Source organism: Pleurodeles waltl, chromosome 3_1 (assembly GCF_031143425.1).
Source record: "Pleurodeles waltl isolate 20211129_DDA chromosome 3_1, aPleWal1.hap1.20221129, whole genome shotgun sequence".
NCBI classification, from domain to species: domain Eukaryota; kingdom Metazoa; phylum Chordata; class Amphibia; order Caudata; family Salamandridae; genus Pleurodeles; species Pleurodeles waltl.
This window is the reverse complement of record NC_090440.1, coordinates 1,946,553,260-1,946,572,383: the sequence shown is the minus strand read 5'-3', so window position 1 is coordinate 1,946,572,383 and position 19,124 is coordinate 1,946,553,260. Positions and strand designations below refer to the sequence as shown.

General features: G+C 44.9%; 1 protein-coding gene across 2 annotated transcripts in view; it reads right to left on the bottom strand.

Moving 5' to 3' along the window:
- TP53I13 (tumor protein p53 inducible protein 13) overlaps positions 1 to 18,910 on the bottom strand; it is a 71,784-nt gene extending 52,874 nt beyond the window's left edge. Inside the window, exon 1 of one of the 2 annotated variants that reach the window (XM_069226239.1) lies at positions 18,300 to 18,910. In XM_069226239.1, coding sequence (XP_069082340.1) covers positions 18,300 to 18,377 — 78 coding nt within the window. In that variant the 5' untranslated portion in view covers positions 18,378 to 18,910. The remainder of the gene's footprint in view (positions 1 to 18,299) is intronic. The other variant, XM_069226240.1, reaches the window with a different exon arrangement.
- Between the last annotated feature and the right edge of the window lie 214 nt (positions 18,911 to 19,124).

Here is a 19,124-nt window from a genome sequence, read left to right as displayed (position 1 = left end):
CATCTTGCAGTCTATAAAGATGAGGATTATGACAACAGTGTATGTTGTTGATGAATGAACAAGTCCACTATTAGCAATAGCAGCACAGGTACATGATTGGTGGATTTGATCTTTTTCTATTTACAAATGAGCATCTTTCCAATCTCTACATATGACAGCTACCGGCGGAGGTGTCTTATCGTGTGGTTTGACAATACATCTGACCTCTGCAGTGCTTCAGTGGCATCTATTGTGTGACTACATGACCACCGAATCGACATTAGGGGGTATGTCTATTGATTGGGCTTCTCTTCCTTAGTATAAGCACCTAGCTTCATTCATATTTACCTCTTTCAATTTGGCACATTTAGTGCCAATACTCACTTTGGCTTGTTCCCCTTTGTAAGGAAATGCCTCCTTGGCATGGTTATCCCCTGACTTTTTGCCATTTGTTGATGCCAGTTATGATTGAAAGTGTGCTGGAACCCTGCTAACCAGGCCCCAGCACCAGTGTTCTTTCCCTAAACTGTACCTTTGTTCCCACAATTGGGAAAATGGTACCCCTGGTACCAAGGGTCCTGATGCCAAGGAAGGTCTCTAAGGGCTGCAGCATGTATTATGCCACCCTGGGGACCTCTCACTCAGCACATGCACACTGCCTCACAGCTTGTGTGTGCTGGTGGGGAGAAAATTACTAAGTCGACATGGCACTCCCCTCAGAGTGAAATGCCCACCTCACACTGCCTGTGGCATAGGTAAGTCACCCCTCTAGCAGGCCTTACAGCCCTACGGCAGGGTGCACTATACTACAGGTGAGGGCATATGTGCAAGAGCACTATGCCCCTATAGTGTCTAAGCAAAACCTTAGACATTTTAAGTGCAGGGTAGCCATAAAGAGTATATGGTCTGGGAGTTTGTCAAACACGAACTCCACAGTTCCATAATGGCTACACTGAAATCTGGGAAGTTTGGTATCAAACTTCTAAGCACAATAAATGCACAGATGCCAGTGTGGAATTTATTGTAAAATGCACCCAGAGGGCATCTTAGAGATGCCCTCTGAATACCAGTCCAACTCCTAGTGCTCGGCTGACCAGTCTCTGCCAGCCTGCCACAACCAGACCAGTTTCTGGCCACATGGGGAAGAGTGCCTTTGTCACTCTGTGGCCTGGAACAAAGCCTGTACTGGGTGGAGGAGCTTCTCACCTACCCCTGCAGGAACTGTAACACCTGGCGGTGAGCCTCAAAGGCTCATGCCTTTTGTTACAGCACAACAGGGCATCCCAGCTAGTGGAGATGCCCACCCCTCCGGCCACTGCCCCCACTTTTGGCGGCAAGGCTGGAGGAGATAATTAGAAAAACAAGGAAGAGTCACCCACCAGTCAGGACAGCCCCTAAGGTGTCCTGCGCTGAGGTGACCCATGCCTTTAGAAATCCTCCATCTTGGTTTTGGAGGATTCCCCCAAAAGGATTAGGGATGTGCCCCCCTCCCCTCAGGGAGGAGGCACAAGGAGAGTGTAGCCACCCTCCAGGATAGTAGCCATTGGCTACTGCCCTCCTGACCTAAACACACCCCTAAAACTAGTATTTAGGGGCACCCCAGAACCCAGGAAATCAGATTCCTGCAACCTACAACAACAAGAAGGACTGCTGACCTGAAAGCCCTGCAGAGACGACAGAGATGACAACTGACTTGGCCCCAGCCCTACCGGCCTGATTCCAGACTCAAAGAACCTGCACAGCGACACATCCGACAGGGACCAGCGACCTCTGAAGCCTCAGGGAACTTCCCTGAACCGAAGGACCAAGAAACTCCAGAGAACAGCAGCACTGTTCAAAGACAGCAACAACTTTGCAACTTTCTTGCAACTTTCAAAGATTTCACTCTTCCCGCCGGAAGCGTGAGACTTCACACTCTGCACCAGACGCCCCCAGCTCGACCTCCAGAAAACCAACACTGCAGGGAGGACTCCCAGGCGACTGCAACCTCATGAGTAACCTGAGATAACCCCCTGGACCCCCACAGCGACACATGCAGAGAGGCTCTAGAGGCTCCACTTGACCGCGACTGCCTGGAACAAAGAACCGGACGTCTGGCTCAAGCACTGCACCTGCAGCCCCCAGGACCAGAAGGAACCGAACTCCAGTGCAGGAGTGACCATCAGGCGACCCTCTGCCTAGCCCAGTCGGTGGCTGGCCCGAGAAGCCCCCCTGTGCCCTGCCTGCACCACTAGAGTGACCCCCAGGTCCCTCCATTGATTCCTATTGAAAACCCTACGCCTGCTAAACACACTGCACCCGGCCGCCCCTGTGCCGCTGAGGGTGTGTTTTGTATGCCTACTTGTGTCCCCCCCAGTGCTCTACAAAACCCCCCTGGTCTGCCCTCCGAAGATGCAGGTACTTACCTGTTGGCAGACTGGAACTGGAGCACCCCTGTTCTCCATAGGCACCTATGTGTTTTGGGCCCTCCTTTGACCACTGCACCTGACCAGCCCTGTGTTGCTGGTGCTGTGACTTGGCCTTGAACCCCCAACGGTGGACTGCCTATGCCCAGGAACTTAAACCTGTAAGTGCCTTACTTCCCTGAAAATCTAACCAATACTTACCTCCCCCAGGAACTGTTGATTTTTGCACTGTGTCCACTTTTAAAATAGCTTTTTGCCATTTTAACTAAAACTGTGTATGTTACTGCTCTAATTCAAAGTTCCTTACTTACCTATGTGGAGTACCTTGTATTTTATGTACTTACTTCAAATCTTGAATCTTGTGATTCTAAAATAAAGAAAATATATTTTTCTATATAAAAACTCCAGGCCAATAGTTAAGTCGTTGAGTGTGTGTTCCTCATTTACTGCCTGTGTGTACAACAAATGCTTAACACTACCCTCTGATAAGCCTACTGCTCGACCACACTACCACAAAATAGAGCATTAGAATTATCTAATTTTGCCACTATCTTACCTCTAAGTGGAACCCTTGGACTCTGTGCATACCATCTCTTACTTTGAGATAGTATACACAGAGCCAACTTCCTACACCCCGCTTTTGTGGCAACAGAGGTACATGTTTACCCAATTTGAATACTCCCATAATAAGTACTCTGTGTAACTAGCATCCTAACTGACTATGGAGGAGAGACCTTTGGCTAACATGATACTCAGTCTAACTATTGCATCTAATCTACAACATATACTTCTTTTTAACATCCCCTTGTTATCAGTGTGTGACTACAAAGGACAGTCTCTCTTCCCAGACCAAGAGCAAGTAATCCCTATAACCTAGGGTAAGGGATAGCCTTTTAGGTTTTCTTATGTGTTGCTTAATAGGTTCTTCTAATCTGTTATGTACCATAGGTGCAGAACGCAAGGGTGAGATTTGTAAGTTTACACCTCGTAGTATATTACCAGTAGTAATACAAGTTTGTGTGGACAGGAATGCATGACTCCAGCTTTTACACAAGTTGCTCACTTGGCTTGCAGTGATTTGCAGTTATTTTTCCACTTGCATGTTCACGGTTGCATGTGTCATGGGAATACAGTAGACAAGAAGTAATTAATTTGATCCAAGCAACTATTTTATTTTTAATTTTAAATAGATAATTGTACCAGCATCATCACTCAGGTAAGACCTGAGTCCTTCTATAGTTAGTTCGTTTTAGGCATTAGCATGCCGTTTCTGATAGGGATCCACAGCCCTGAGGAATGCCCCAGGCCTGATTAGGCTCTTTGTGAGGGCAGAAACATGTCGGCCATCTGAAACAGGCTGAGCCATTATTCCCAGCATTACTGTCAAACTCTGGTTTTAATCATACCTGTGGACACCACAAATAAAGGTAAATATACCTGTAGTTCTCAAGGTATTTTTAATGTGTCTGGCGCCCCCTCTTATCCAGTAACTTTTATCTAAGAACTCCCACCCATCTAGATCCACCAGTAGGTCCAGTCCACCCTCGTGGCACTGTCCTACCAGGGTGGGGAGAAGTCGCCTATGATGAAGCATGACATATCTGTCCGAGGCTTCTGTTTCCATAAGGAAAATCTTCCCATGTGTTCTTGTTGGACAGCAATTGTGTAATTTCCCAAATTGAGATATTAGTCTGCTGGCCCATCAACAGACTATGGGCTTATGCCACCATGCCTTTTAGGTTAAGTATGTCTGACCTGGGAGGACGTTTGGTAGCTTAGTAACCTCCCCCTCTCTCATAAGGGTTGAAGGTAAAATAACCATCAATAGGCATGTCCAGTCGTGGCTCATGGGAGGAAAAAGGGGTGGCGTGTGGCGGGGAAACAAAAAAAAAATGATAATAACATTTTTTTTTTTTTTTTTTTAAACTTACCTTTCTCGCCTGCATCCAATCCTAACGCTGTTTTAATGCTGCTGGCAGCATGAAAACAGTGTTAGGATTGGACGGAGCACCCTGGCTGGGCGCTCTGAAGTAGAGTGGAAGCTTCTGCCTGGTTCCTTCAACCTGGCTGAGTTGGAGAGTGCCGGGTTGGAGAGAGCCTAGTGTGCATGTGAGTTTGGCCGGCCGGAGATGGGCCGGCCAAACATACATGCGCACTGAGGAGAGTGGTGTACACTTCCCCTAGGTCCCCGTCACGCCCCATGGCCCACCCCTTTTACAACAAAACCATAATAAACGTTTTGTTATAAAAGTCTTGCAGCTGCTGGGGGTGCAGGTGGGGGTGACACTCCTCTGCCATAGTGGAGGAGCCGCCACTGGGCATGTCGTATAACAAAGGCTGCTTAATTGTAGAGCAAAACTACTTCATGTTACCCCGGGGGCGGGGCGTTTGTGATGTGTGAATCGTAGCACTAACTCTGTATGCTGTATACATAATAAATGACAACTTAATGCTGGCACAATGAATAGCAGCTTGCAGACAATCAGGACTACAGTGTCCAGAAGTATGTGCCTCACAGGGGGCGGAAGAGGAGAAAGGGAGGCACCTGACCAAAGCACTACAAACAGCACACCTGGTACCTGCTGCATGGGATACCAGCTTGCAGACCATCCGAACTAGAGTACCCACAAATGTATGCCTGCGAGGCGGTGGTAGAGGTGGTGAGGCACCTGTCCAAAATGCTACAAACAGCATCCTTGGCACCCACTGCGTGGGATAGCAGCTTGCAGACCATCAGGACTACAGTGCCCAAAAGTCTGTGCCTAACAGGTGGTGAGAGAGGTGGGGTACTTGACCATAACGATACAAGCAGTGCACTTGGCACCTGCTGCGCAGGATGCGCGCAGTGTGGACCTGGGCATGGCCCAGGCCAAGAGCGGGACCATATGCGCCAGTCAGGGCGCAGAGGAGGCCAGGCTGAGCCACTCGTTCTTCATCTCTGCTTCCGACACTGCCTACTGGAGGCAAAACTCTGCGTTTTACATTTGGCTGAAAAGCACCTCTCACTTACAAATAATTAGCCTGCTCCAATTTCATCACTGCCATTAGTGATGTGGTTTAAGTACAGTGTAACTCCCCCACCGCACCATCAGAATCTGATATTGTTCTACCCACTATAACTGCAGTTACATACTCATTAATTTCACTATCTGAATCTAAACCGGCTCCCCCCAAAAAAGAGAAAAGCACTAAAACTTGTTGAACTCCGAGTCTATACAGAGTGCCCTACTACCCACTCCTGCCCAAAAAGTTATATCAATTGATAAGACAAATAGTTATGATTTATCGGAGGTTCTTAGCCAAAAGTTTACACTTTTATTGGTCGAAACCCTGTGCCTCCTGGTACTTTGTTTAGAGGCGATAGAAGGCAAGCTAGCAAAAATGGAAGAAGGGTGGGTGTGACCAAAGGACCCCATCCTATCTGCTTTTCAGAGGCGGACCAGAGAGGGGTCGTGAAGGTCTGTACTTACTCAATCTGGAAAGAGGGCCAAACAGGATGCAGCAGAACTTCTCCATGTCAGTGCGATCACGAAAGCCAAAACGCAGAGTAAGAATACAAACCTGAGGTCATTTGGCCCAGGACCGAAGTCCATAGGCACTCCTCGTGTCCTTATGTAATCATACTGGGCAATGTCCCACCTTCATCTCAGGCCACAGAAGAAACCAGGGTCCAGTTAAAAAACAAAGTAATTAATTGCCTCATAAAGTTTAGCCTAAGAATACCAAGGATATTTTGGTGGTACGTAGGGTTTCATGAATGGTCCTCTGGCAAAATTTGAGGGGGACTGCCTGATTGTAAATTTTAGATAACCTTATCTTGCTAAAGATGTAATTTTGGTTATTCGATTGTTATCACATCAAATTAGGGCTTTGATGATGCATAACAGGGCTTAAATTGCTTCAAGTGGAAAGTTCAACTTTCGATTCTTGGATCCAGCATAACTGTAATGCTGAATCCAACACCAGCAATCTGTTTGAACCTTTTTCAGACCCAATTAATATTCTGGTGGACGAGCCATTGTTCTGCAGGGGCGATAGAGTAAATTACTCTGTGGCCCTGGTGGAGGGACAGTTCGCTAGGTTTATAAATGACCATCAAGCTGGTGGTAATTTATAAGGCATTGGCAATGCATTTAACAGTTTGGCGCAATGCTCCTTCAACATGACAGAGCCGTCCATCAAGCTGTTTTCTTTTTTGATTTTCAAAAAGAAAAATCGGAAACATGATTTTCTTTCTGAAAATAAAAAAAGATAATGCACCCCTCATCATGGGAGCAGTCTCATGTGATGAGGAAGGCATTATTTATTTTCCACTTTTCCTCATCACCAGGATTTGCATGGCAGTGGTGGACAGAAAAACAAAAAAAGACATAGGTCCACGATCCAAATTGGGCGGACAAACATAGAGCCAATTCTTCAACAGCCCTTAGTCCATCGGAGAAGTTTGGCTACAGCAGAGACTGAGTAGTGACCACTGTAGCCAAACTTAAGGTCTACCCCATCTAAACCAGATGGGCGGGCCACAATGATGGCGGGGAGGGAACTCTGTCACCACTGAGACAGAGTTCCCACTCCAACAACATATAAATCAGGCCCATAGATTATAATGACCGACAGGGTGAATATTTCACCCCCTACTTCTGTCCCATTTTGTGTGTGAAAAGAAGGGGATGACGAATATATGTGCTTTTCCAAACCCGCAATCCCTTCTTCCTTGGGTAGGGCAACGTCTGGGTTGTCTTTCTGGTTTAGAACCACCTTACCTTGTCTTATAACCCCAACACCTGTGGAATGTATTTTTTTTTTTTAATACAAGCTTTTCATCTTACGTGGTCTGGAAATGTATGCTTAGTGTTAATTTTTAGAACAGTGACTTTTCAAACAAAGATATTTCTAATTTTTCTGTTTTGTTTGGCTTCGTAGACAACCTTCCAAACTTTACTGTTACAGTGGGTGGGGGTTATAAGCTGTTAGTGGGAGGAGACTTTAACAACAAGCTGGGGGTAGATCTTAGCTACCAGTAGCGAACCCATTCACAGCTCCACGGTCGCCACGGGCATCAGCGTGAAGAGAAGGACAAAAGGAAAAAGAAGTTTGCTCGCAGTCAAATTTATCGGCAATAGTGCAATTAGCCATATAACAGGGGCAATGGCCAAGGCAGTAACAAAACCTCCCCAAGGCGGGACAAAGGTAAAGCATTTACCAATGTCATCAAAGGATTTTTGAAAGGTAAGCCCACGAACGGGTGGTAGTGATGGGCGAGAGGTGGGCGTGAGTAAAAGCCCAGATACAAACCAACACGTCGGAAAAGCAGCGTGGAAGTGCTGCTATACTCATCCAAAAAAGCAGTTTATTTTATTTATTTTGCTGATAGCGTTAAAAAGTATCAACACATCCCTGAGGGCAGAGGAGTGTTGTAGATAATAACCCGGATACGTACTCCGCACGTGGAAGGTGTGCAGGTGCCTTTGAGGTGAGAGAACATTCTCTCAGAGGAGCAGAAATACAACCTCAAATGGTAGAAAGACCAGAACTGCACCTGGAAGGGAGAGAGAGTCCGAGGAGCAGAGGCAAGGCTTCTGGGCACTCCGGTCTCTTTGGTAAACAAGCACAGGTAGAACCAATAGGTCTCGCCTATACAAGAGCGATTGGCTTTGCCAACGTGGTTTAACCATATTGTTTGCTGGCCTGGCTTCTGTTCAGCATGGCTAAAAGTTAGTGGCGTAGAGGAGAGTGGCAATGAGTGTTGTGTACTGGAGTGGCACAGTGTGGAGTAGCCTAGAGGGGCATACACTGGAGTGACGTGGAGTGGAGTAGTGTAGAGTGCACTGGCGTAGAGTGTTGCAGAGGATAGTGGCATAGAAGGCAATGGCATTGAGGGCAGCGGCATTGAATTCAGTGGTGTAAAATGCAGTTGCCTAGATTAGAGTGGTGCATAGTAGAGTGGAGTGACACAGACTGCAGTGGCGTAGAGGAGAGTAGTTTAGAGTCCAGTGGTGTCGAGTGTAGGGACGTAGAGTACAGTGGCATAGAGTGGAGTGATGCAGAGGGTAGTGGTACAGAGTCGAGCGGCATAGATTGCAGAGGTGTAGAGTGCAAAGCAGAGTTGAGTGGCATAGAGTGCAGTGGCCTAGAGTGGTGCAGAGTATAGTAGCATAGAGTGGTGCAGAGTATAGTGCCATAGAGTGCAGTGGTAGTGAGTGGAGTAGGTAGAATTCAGTGGTGAAGAGTGCAGTGTTGCAGAGTAGAGTGTCAGAGTGCAGTGGTGTAGAGTGTGGTAGAGTGGTGTAGACAGCAGAGGCACAGAGTGCAGTGAAAGAGTGCAGTGAAAGAGTGCATTGGCATAGAGTTCAGTGGTTAAGAGAATAGTGGCGTAGAGCGCAGTGGCATAGAATGGAGTGGCATAGAGTGGCGTAGAGTGCAGTGGTATAGAGTAAATAGTTTCAGAGTAGAGTGAAGTGGTGTGGAGTGGTGCAGAGTAGAGTGCAGTTGCATAGAGTGGCAGAGTATAAAATGGTGTAGAGTGCAGTGGTATAGATTGCAGAGTAGATTGAGTGGCATACAGTGGATTGGCGCAGAGTGCAGGGGCATAGACTAGAGTGTTATAGAGTAAAGTGTATTGGCGTAGAGTGCAGTGTTGCAGAGCAGCATAGAGTACAGTGGCATAGAGTGGAGTTGATCAGAGTAGATTGATATGGCCTAGACTGGAGTGGTGTAGAGTGCAGTGGCAGAGAGTGCAGGGGTGTAGCGTACAGTGCAAAAAGTACATAGCCTTAGAGTAGAGTACAGGGTAGAGTAGAGCAGTATAGCGTGGAGTGGTGGAGAGTGCAGTGGCATGGAGTGATGTAAAGTGGAGTGGTGCAGAATAGAGTGCAGTGGTGCAGATTAGAGTGCAGTGGCATAGAGTGGAGTATTCACAGTGTTGTAGTACATTGGCATTACAGACAACACATTTTCAATTGAATTGACCATTACATTTGCAGACATACAGTTTTACTAATAAAACAGCGCACTGACAGATGTATGGAAATTGCATTACCTAATTTAATGATTCGTTTTCATCATTTGTTTCCAAAACACTTCAGAAATAACAAAAAATTTGCTTCATTTGTGAGTTCATAATTCTGACGTATCCTCAAATACTTACACAGTTCATTTAAATGTTGTTGTGTTCAAGAAAAAAAAATATTTCCTACCCCCGATATCCAGCAAGACTGCCACATAAATCCTCTCACTTTGAAGTCAGAGAAAGAAAAGTAAACAAGCGCCCTCAGAAAACAGTGTCTGACATTTGGACTTAGTATTTGCATGCACAGCAAATGTGACGAGATAAGAACAAGATTTAAAGGCCTGTTAACAGCAATTGAGTTCGTGGAAGAATACTGTAAACGCAGTTAGGCAATGGTAGGGACAAACTAAACCTGGAGAGCCTAACGCAAATAAAGCCAGCAAATGGAAAGCCAGAAAATGTGGGTTACAAACCACAAAGTCAATGGTAATCAACGAGAGGAATACATTCCTGAGTCAATTTTCTGAAAGTCTCCAAGATGTCTTTAGCAAACCAGACAGCCGTGCAGTCAGGTAGGCTGCGACCTAACGAGGACCCGTTACAAAGTTATGTGCCCGGGATCACACAATTGAATCGAATAGCTAATCTGGGTTACCTTGTGTTTTAGCTAGAAATTCTGTAACCGATCCATCAGACCCCCTAAGAATTATTGATCGCAGACCACTGAATTACATATTGCAACCTGCATGGCACTTTTTGGGAAACTTTTGGAAATTCAATGAACGATAATTATGTGGATGGGGGAGCTCTGTGCTTTTCATTGGATTCTGCATAACACAAAGAAATTATAGCATGGCATGCAAACTTGCAACTAACCGGAGTACTTTCTGTTGTTTTAACTTATCAACCTTGTTAAGAGAACGTTTATCACATTAACTGAAACACAGCAAATGTACTACTTTTTTGTGGATCAGGGCCATTATATTGAAGGAACAAGATAGTTATGATACAAAACCTAAAAGGGTTAAAAAAAAAAACAAAAGGTAAAAACAAAAAGAAAAAAAGAAAAAAATAAGCACTGAAATCCACCCATCAACAACACTTGCGGTCACCACTGATGTCATCAATTAGGTCATCAATGAGGTAATATCTCATATCAGTGACAGCATGTATGAGGCCACAATCAAAGCATTGATAAGAATTATGGCTGCACAGCTTGCCATGACTGCGAAACTGAGTAGTTTTTAGGTCTAGGGTCATAACTATAACATTCTTTAAATTAAAGATTATTTTTTTAGGAAAATGCATCTGGAATTCACATAGAACACTATTGCGAGATCAGAGCAAATACCATTAATACCCTTTATCAAAGTTTTCTCAATGATCTTTGCAGCTTTTTGTTATCTATGTTGGCCTGTGGCCAAAGTATTCTGTAGGCATGGTCTGTTTTCGCCTCTGGGAAAGGGTGCAAGGCATGCCTTTCAGCCACTAGTTCATGTGCTCCTCTGGCGTGTGACCTCATTCCCTGTCGACAAATAAAATCACAGACATTATGGAACCAAAATCTGTGACCTCAGGCTGAGGTGAGAAGTCACTCTCCGTGTGGTCTAAGACCTTTAATATCAAGAAACACTTCAATTGTAAAGAGATAAACTTGTAATCCTTTAGCGTAAATTCAATCCCATATGACAATTGCTTTTTCTCCACTTTTAGTTCTTTCTTTATCGCAGATCTCTAAATGACCTTTTGTTGCATTTCTTTTAATATATACACAAAACAGACTTTCGGTGTGCCCAGATGAGTATTCCTTTCTCACCTCATGCTATTGGGTGTCTCATTCCAACCTCTAAACTACCTTCTCCCCTATTGGCATTCTGTACAGAAATACTTTCTGCTACTTTTCCCCCCAAGCGTGGCAAAGTCAATAGTTCTGGCTTTAACATGCTAAATTGATTGTGTTTCATGCAGGAACTCCAACGGCATTTGTGAATGCCTTTGTTAGCACCTGCTGCGTTAGCATATTAAACAATAAGCCTGTTTTAAATAGTAGTGTTCAACTATTTTGAGTGAATATTTACCCCGGAAACATGACTCAACGATCAAAGCAACAACTGACAATTCAGAATTAAATGCAGAGACTTCTTTTGAGTCCTAGAAGTCAATTAGATCACCCCTCAGCAAAGCTCGGTCATCAAGAATCGACTCAGAATATCACTTAGTTCCAGCTTAACTTTACTTAACACTTATTCGATAAAAGAACATGTGCCTGGTAAGCAAATATTGATCACCAGGAGGTCCTTCCACTCCTAAGCATCCACATACATTCCCATAAAAAGCACAGCCTGTAAATTTACCTTTACTACGTTAACGCTGTAGGTTATTATTTTGATGCACACAATGACCTCTCCTCTTGGTCCACCTCAGAACACTAAGTGGCGTTTTATCATAATGCAAACAAACTCAGAAGAACAACAGTTTTTTTCAAAAGGTTTCCTGGAGCAACACAGACTTCAAAATTGACAAATAAATTAACTACCTCACTTTGGGTCACATTAAGGGCCAATCCAGGAGTGCTGAAAGCCAGCATCTTTATAGGCCTTACCTGGATCATTGGTTGGAGCACCCATAAAAACCACCCTCAAAATGACAAATCTGACATGAAGGAAAAAGCACCGGCAACCAATAAAGTACCATCCTTCACCACATTATAGGCTCCAAAAAGTCTTGCAAGCTACCATTCTATGATAACTTGACTGTTCACCTCCAATATCCTAGGTTTTGGTCCATTCTTGTGTGGCTTTGTTGGCCCATTAGCCCCCATTAAGAAGCTATTGGTAGTTCAAAATATTCTATTCAAGGTCTATGAATGTGCACGGTGCATGCAGAGAGTAATTCTCTCCTTTCAGCTTCGGCTGCATAATAGGCATGGAGGCAGGCCAAGCCAGCATCAAGCCCATACAAGATCCCCTCGTTGTCTTAATAGGCTGAAAAAATGACCATCATTTCAAAGCTGCTGCACTATGACTTACAACAAATGAAATGCATGCTTCAAAGGCAGTCACCCTCCATTGAGGAATCCCATTGTCAGATACCACTTTTAAAATTTCTACTGGGACACAAAAAAACTTACCTTACTACTTCTGGTGCTATCTAGATGAAGAGGCGCTATGAGATGGGGACGAGGCCCAGGTTTCGGAATGATCAGACACTACAATTAACAATTGAAGACTCAGTGGGAGCTAATGCCACCTCCAAGCAGACCCAAAGACATATATATGGGCCTCAATATTTAATACAAACCGAAAAGCATGCAGACGGAGGGCCCGTAACAATGACACCAGTTCTACGAACAGGACGGGACAGGGCGTGCGCGTCCCCAATGATGATTGCAAGGGAGACGACTGAGACACTGAGCGCCTAAATGTGTGATCACGTGACTGTCCGAAAGAATGACCTCTGCACACGCCATGGAACCGTTTAGCAGCAAATGGTATTATTAAGGTATATAACACAGTCTTGTTGAGGAAACATTTGTAAGCTGTTTAAAAACAATACAAACAATTTGGGGGAAAGGTGTACGTTTTTGTTTTTTACAAATAATAAAAACAATTTTAATCAAATTCTGCTTGGAATTAGAGGGTCTCGTTGTTACAGGCAACAGAAAGAGAAGAGCAGTCGACACAACCCACTCAGCAAGCATGCTTAGCCTGCCCCCTTCTCCTCAAGCTGCACCTCCCTCATCCCGGGCTACCCTCGGTTCCTTGGCCCTCCCCTAGTCACAGCAGGCGTGTCTCCCCTGCTCACACTTAGCTTTCACTCATTGCTGCCCGACTCTCTTCTCCGCCTCGTGCTCAGGTGTCTCTTCCATGCCTCACGGAGTGTGTCACCCCGTTCATTAATCGCAGCTCCTCCGCTCCCCTTTCTTCTCTTACTCATGCACTCCCCCTCCCCCATGATGTCCATGTGCTCTCTCCACCCTCTCTCACTCTATCCCTTCACTCATCCTAGATTTGCTGTCCCTCCACTGCTTCTCATGATTTCTGCACAAGCTCTCCATCATGTATCCTCTCACCCTGTCCTTTCCCTCACCAGGGGCTTGCCCCCTCCCCTTCCTTCTTACTCGTCCCTGCTGATCGCTCAGCAAAAGCTCCGTCTCTCCTCTCATTCCCAGGCTGTCCCTCCTTCATGCACAGCCTGTCTGCGCATTCTCCTCATCCCTTCCCTCTATTCATCACCGGCTCTCCACACCTTCTCCTTGTAATCCCTGCCCTCTACCAACAAGCATGCATCCAGTGTCTGTGGCCGAGTGTGCCCCTCTCAGGTGGCAGAGCCCAACAGACTAATTTACTTCACCCTCTTCCAGATGCCACAGGGCCTAATGACTTGTAATGAGTGCCTTTTCACACAGAAGCACCTGTAGACGATTTATAGGTGAAAGTTAACAATAGCTTGATATTGCTGCCCGAGTTTTCTGGAAGGGTGGTGCATGACAGGTCTACATTCAATTTCCATTGTGAAGCTGCTAACCATTCCCATGATGTGAGCATCCCCACCCACTAACGAAATGAACTTGCTTAAGATGTACAGAAAATGTTTAAATGCCTTGCTGCATTTGGAGAGAACAGACCTTTTTTTTTTAGATAAAAGTGTACATCTATTGGTGCCGCTTTCCCTACAACATACTTATATTACTAAACTTGAACTTTTCTGTAATGTAAAAACATAAAGCCCACATCTCTGCAGGATATAAATCCCCAGTATGTGTCCAATCCTGTAAAATGAAGACCCAATTCTCTAGGCCCATAGAACTCATGTTGTCTCATCGTGGAAAGCATGAGTAGTTCATGCAGTGCTGCTGTCTTACCCTGCTTCATATTGGGTGTAAACAGCTCTCCCACTCCACATATTTTTAAATGTTATATGCAGTGCTTAATATTTGCCGGTGTTTACCAGTGCTCTGCGTTGGCACTTGTTTCTAAAGACTGGCGCCTATTTATGACAATTTGGAGACAAGGGATCTTCAAATCCCAAATCTTGTGTTTTGCCGTATTCATATTGTGTGTTGGGTATCTCCTTAAGGGACCCCACCACTCGTACTGTTATTCAACAAGGTTATGTTTTTTTTGCAGTTTCATATGGCGCAAACTCAACCCGAAGGTACTGGAGCACTTTATATGAGCACCGATTACATTACACAAGAACACTTTCATTTCTTCAGGCACAGGGAGATGAAGTGATTTGCCAAAATCACAAGATGTTGAGCCAACGCCAAGACTCGAACCTAGTTCTCCACTTCCAAAGTCTGCAGCTCTGGACAATTTGCTGCATCCTCCCTGGGGATACTATTGTACAACCTTACATAATCAATAATTTCTAATAGCATACAGGATTGTTGATATGTAAAAAAATATATATGATAGAGAACATTTATCAAATGAACACATATGTAGACAATCATCTATTTGAATAAAGAATGGCAACGAAGATCCAATGTGAGGTAACACTGGTTTATTCTGTGTTCTTCAACTTCTTGAGACAACAGCCAGCATGTGTTTCGCCCCATAGGGGCGGCCAGGCCTAGGGCGTGTTCAAGGCTCTAACTCAAGTGACCAGTGTCACATTTGTCATAAAAGCAAAAAGTCCACACAAAAGAATCTTAAGGATTCAATCCAAAGTACTTTACAGAAGGGCTGAGAAAAAAGGCTGTGGAAGTTGTCAAGTGAGCTTCTGTCTTTGAATACAAAAATGTGCTTCTCTCTCCACGTCTGTACTGAGCACACCTAAGACAATCTCATGCAGTATAGGAGTCAGAAAAAGACTAGTACAGCCATTTTTCTTTTTACTTCACGTTCCATTCTTTATTCAAATGAATGATTGTCTACATATGTGTTCATTGGATAAATGTTCTCTACCACTTACTTATGACAGTCTACCACAAGTGGTGTGTCTGCCTTTTTTCTTTAAAGATCAGCATAGTGTTTTACTCTTTCATATACTTTTAAAAACACAAAAAGCGTGGTAGTAGTAGATTACATATTGCACATCCAGAGTGAAACAAGTATAAGGCAAAATATAATTCTACAGCAGGAGTTTCAGAATAGGTGCTGTTGTGACAAAGTATCCTACCCCTAAAGATACCTGCGGCAGTGGACCAAAGCCCAGTAACATGTGTTTTGTCACATATAGTGACTTTTTCAAGGCTAAGAACGTCCATTAAGATGTCTGATCCAAATGGAACTCCAAGTTTAAACAATATTGAGTAGAGCTGTGTGAATCAAGTATCCAGACTGATAGTATATGCAGGTGCAGATAAATAACATGGGCCGAGGTGATCCCACTGTGAAATCTGGAGGTAGGATCCCCCAAGTAGTGAGCCGAAATTGATACTGTCTGCTGATTAATATATCGAGCAACAAGTCACAGGTGAATGGTCGGCAACATAAAGTAAGCCCTTATAAACTGTAATCTGAGACCACGCGGGAGAAGTGGCGTCCCAGTCCAAAGTAAGGACCTGCACGTGTTGGCTGTTAATTGGACTATTCTACACTCGGAAGATCGTAATAGCTGGACTGGGTACTCCATGAATCCTGAAAGAAAATTTTGGAAATACTGACTTCGGAAATTTATCTCAGATAACAGTTAATCACACGGTGCATGTAACAGTCTAAGTGTGCTGAGGTATCTATTTTGAATTCAATTTTAAAAACATATGAGGCTAGCGCATCTAGGCCATTCCTAAAGCTTGAGAAGGCGTGGATTAGCTCAAAATGTCCCACTTGTGTTTGTGACGACTGGTAGATGGTGCTGGATCCCTCATCTGGCAGAGGTTGAAGGGACAGTGGGTTGTTTGAGCTGTGCTGGCCTCCTGAGAAATGGCTTGGACCCTGGTACTTACAATTTCACACATTGAGCAAGGGTCCCATGTCATGCTGCCACAGCTCACTCAGCCTTGCTTACTTAAGATGTCATAGAGGAAATGTGAGTATCTCATCCATTCCACAGCACAGCTATGCAAGTCTCTCAATTCACAGGCAGAAAGGAGTCAGAGATCTGGCTTGGGAGTTAGGTCTCAGACAGTACAAGGTGAGCCATCAAAAGTATAATCATGTTTATCATGCTACAAATTAAATATAAAAATATGAAAAGTCTATTTAAAAAAAAAAAAAAAATGTAATATTTGTTTTTCAATCTAATACACTAGATGTATTCTTGTATTGGTTAATAGTTGTTAAAAGAAAAGAATGTCTAAAAATAATAATAAACGTACAATAATTTATTAAGTAATTGCTTAAGGACAATATCATGGGTCAGCATCAATATACACTCATAACCCTATATAAAGGAAGAGTTCTTGTACTGAGCAGACCCGCAGCTAAACCTCTTCTATGTGCTCCCAACGTTTTGTTTAACGAAATGAGACACAGTGTGGTAAAATGGTTTACCCCCGATCGCACAATTGACCTCGTGGGGAAGCTGGGTTTTGAGCTCAGGTTTCCCGGTCAGACAATCTGCAATTTAGTGTCAAAGGTAATCTCTTCCGGTTTCTTTTATTTATAGAAAAGGGAAGTGGTCACTGCATATCTGTATTTCCAAAGTTAAAAAAGTGTAGTGTTTAAAAACGCTCACATGCAAACTATGCAATTCACATGATAAGTTTTCCTCACACTAGGTAAGAAATTTATAAAAAGAAGATAAGTGGCGTGAGTGTAATTCAATCACAAAAAGGGAACCTACCCGAAAATACAAAGCTACAACTGCAAAATACTCCGAAGCCACCAAAACTACGTGGTATGGAATGAAATATGAGAAAGGCAGAGCACTCGGTACATTACTGTAACTGACCTACCTTGTATTCTTGTCGATGCAGTGCACCTGAATATTAAGCCTATACATTAGCGGTAAAGACAATCAGGTCTCAGAAGGTGTCAACTATGTGGCACTTAAGAGCGTGCACCTGGGTAGTTCTTAGTACATTTTAACCTTCAACGCCAGAGGAAGAAGTAAATACATAACTACATTTATTACAACAGCTTCCCTTAATTGAGCAGGATGTTTCAAGTTCAACTCTTCCTCGATCTGCAGAACAGAGCCCTGGCTCACGTGTGGCCCGCTATTCAGCCGGGCCCCAGAGTCGAGCCACTGCCCGGCGAATGCCGGACTGGGGCCGACCAGCTGTCCCACGCCAACGGTGAGACGGTCAGCCACAACGCAGTTGGCAAGTTGTCCCGTGCCAAATGTGACTAGCTTAACCATCCCAGAAATCTCAAGCTATCCCGTGTCAGGCGCCTTGTGCTCACCCAGTCCAGGTCACTTGGTCCAGATACCTCCCGCTGCCACGTCAAGTGTGATTTCCTCACCTGGTCCACATGTCCGCCTGAATCCTATGACAGATGCACAAACTGTTGTTCTAGCTATTTTCCTGGTGCTTATCGGTTGTTTTATGGTGATCGTTATCCAAGTACTTCTTGCCCGGTACTGTGTATCCGGGTACGAACTGCTGGCTCTGTCTGTTTGTTTGATCCTAACCGTGTTATGTTGGTTGTTAGCCCAGAAGGGCTTCTTGCGCTACTGTGAAGCGCTCTAATGTCTCTGGGCCATGTCAATGAAGGGTACAATTGCAAAAATAAACTGACCGGTGTCCGTAGGTCTCTGATGTCCCTTGACAGAGTTCAAAGCTCAAAATCTGTTCACTGTTGGGCGTGATGAATTTACCCCGTCCTGCTTTTTTTCTGTGCGTTCTGCTACTTGCAGTTTGTTTTCCCACTATAAATGTAGGACTACAGGTTCCAGAATGCAAACAAAACGCGCTGTGCGTGTGTGGGGAGCTACTGACCCTGGCAAGCGATAGACTGAAATCTAGTTTCACCCGACTAGAACTCACCAGACAGAAACTCACTGCATCTTACCTTAGCATCGTCGCAGACAGCGCGGCACAGGCTGGCAGCGGCCAGGTAGATAGCCAGTCCCGCCAACACCAGCCGCATCCTGGGGGCCTTCCACCGCCTCCTCTACCCGCGGGCTGCATGTCCTGAACCCTGTGTCCGGCAGAGCTCTGAAGTCCGCATCATGAGGAAAGATGCGGATTAGATGTCCCGACGCTAATAATCCGCAGGGCTGTGGGGGGACGGAAGTTTTACACAACACTGCCCTAGGAGCTCCGAAGTGGACATCTCCGCTCATCCAGCCCTCCAGACAGGTCCTTGTACGCTCCCATGCCATAAAACTCCTGGTTTACGAGGAGGATAAAGGTTCTTTGCGAAGGGTAATTTTTTGGGGGGCGGTTCTTCTTTCCTCGAGCATTACGCGAAGTTGAAGGTGGTTAACCCGTTATCCCTTCCACGAAGGAGGGCAGGGGAAAGGCCGGCTCATATGAAACGTTCCTGCTGTGGCGAGTAGCTCCGTCAGTGCTCGTATATTCAGCCCGAACTTTAATATTTGTTGCTAAAAGTCACACGTGAAGACAAAAAGTAACTAAAGAGAAAGCAAAGCCTCGCAGACCGAAAGACACACTGAGCATGCGCAGAACCTGCTTTACAAAACAAGCACAAGTGTTTTATCAAAATTCTCCTGTAGTACCAGGGAACTGAAAAAAAACACCCGAAAACAAGCCGCAGTCACAAAACGATAAGGACTGATTAAAATGCCAACAGAGAAACATCAACCCGTGCAAAACAGCAGGTTGTAACTGTATTTATACAGGGCCACTGGAGCTGTTAGATTGTGCGGCCGTG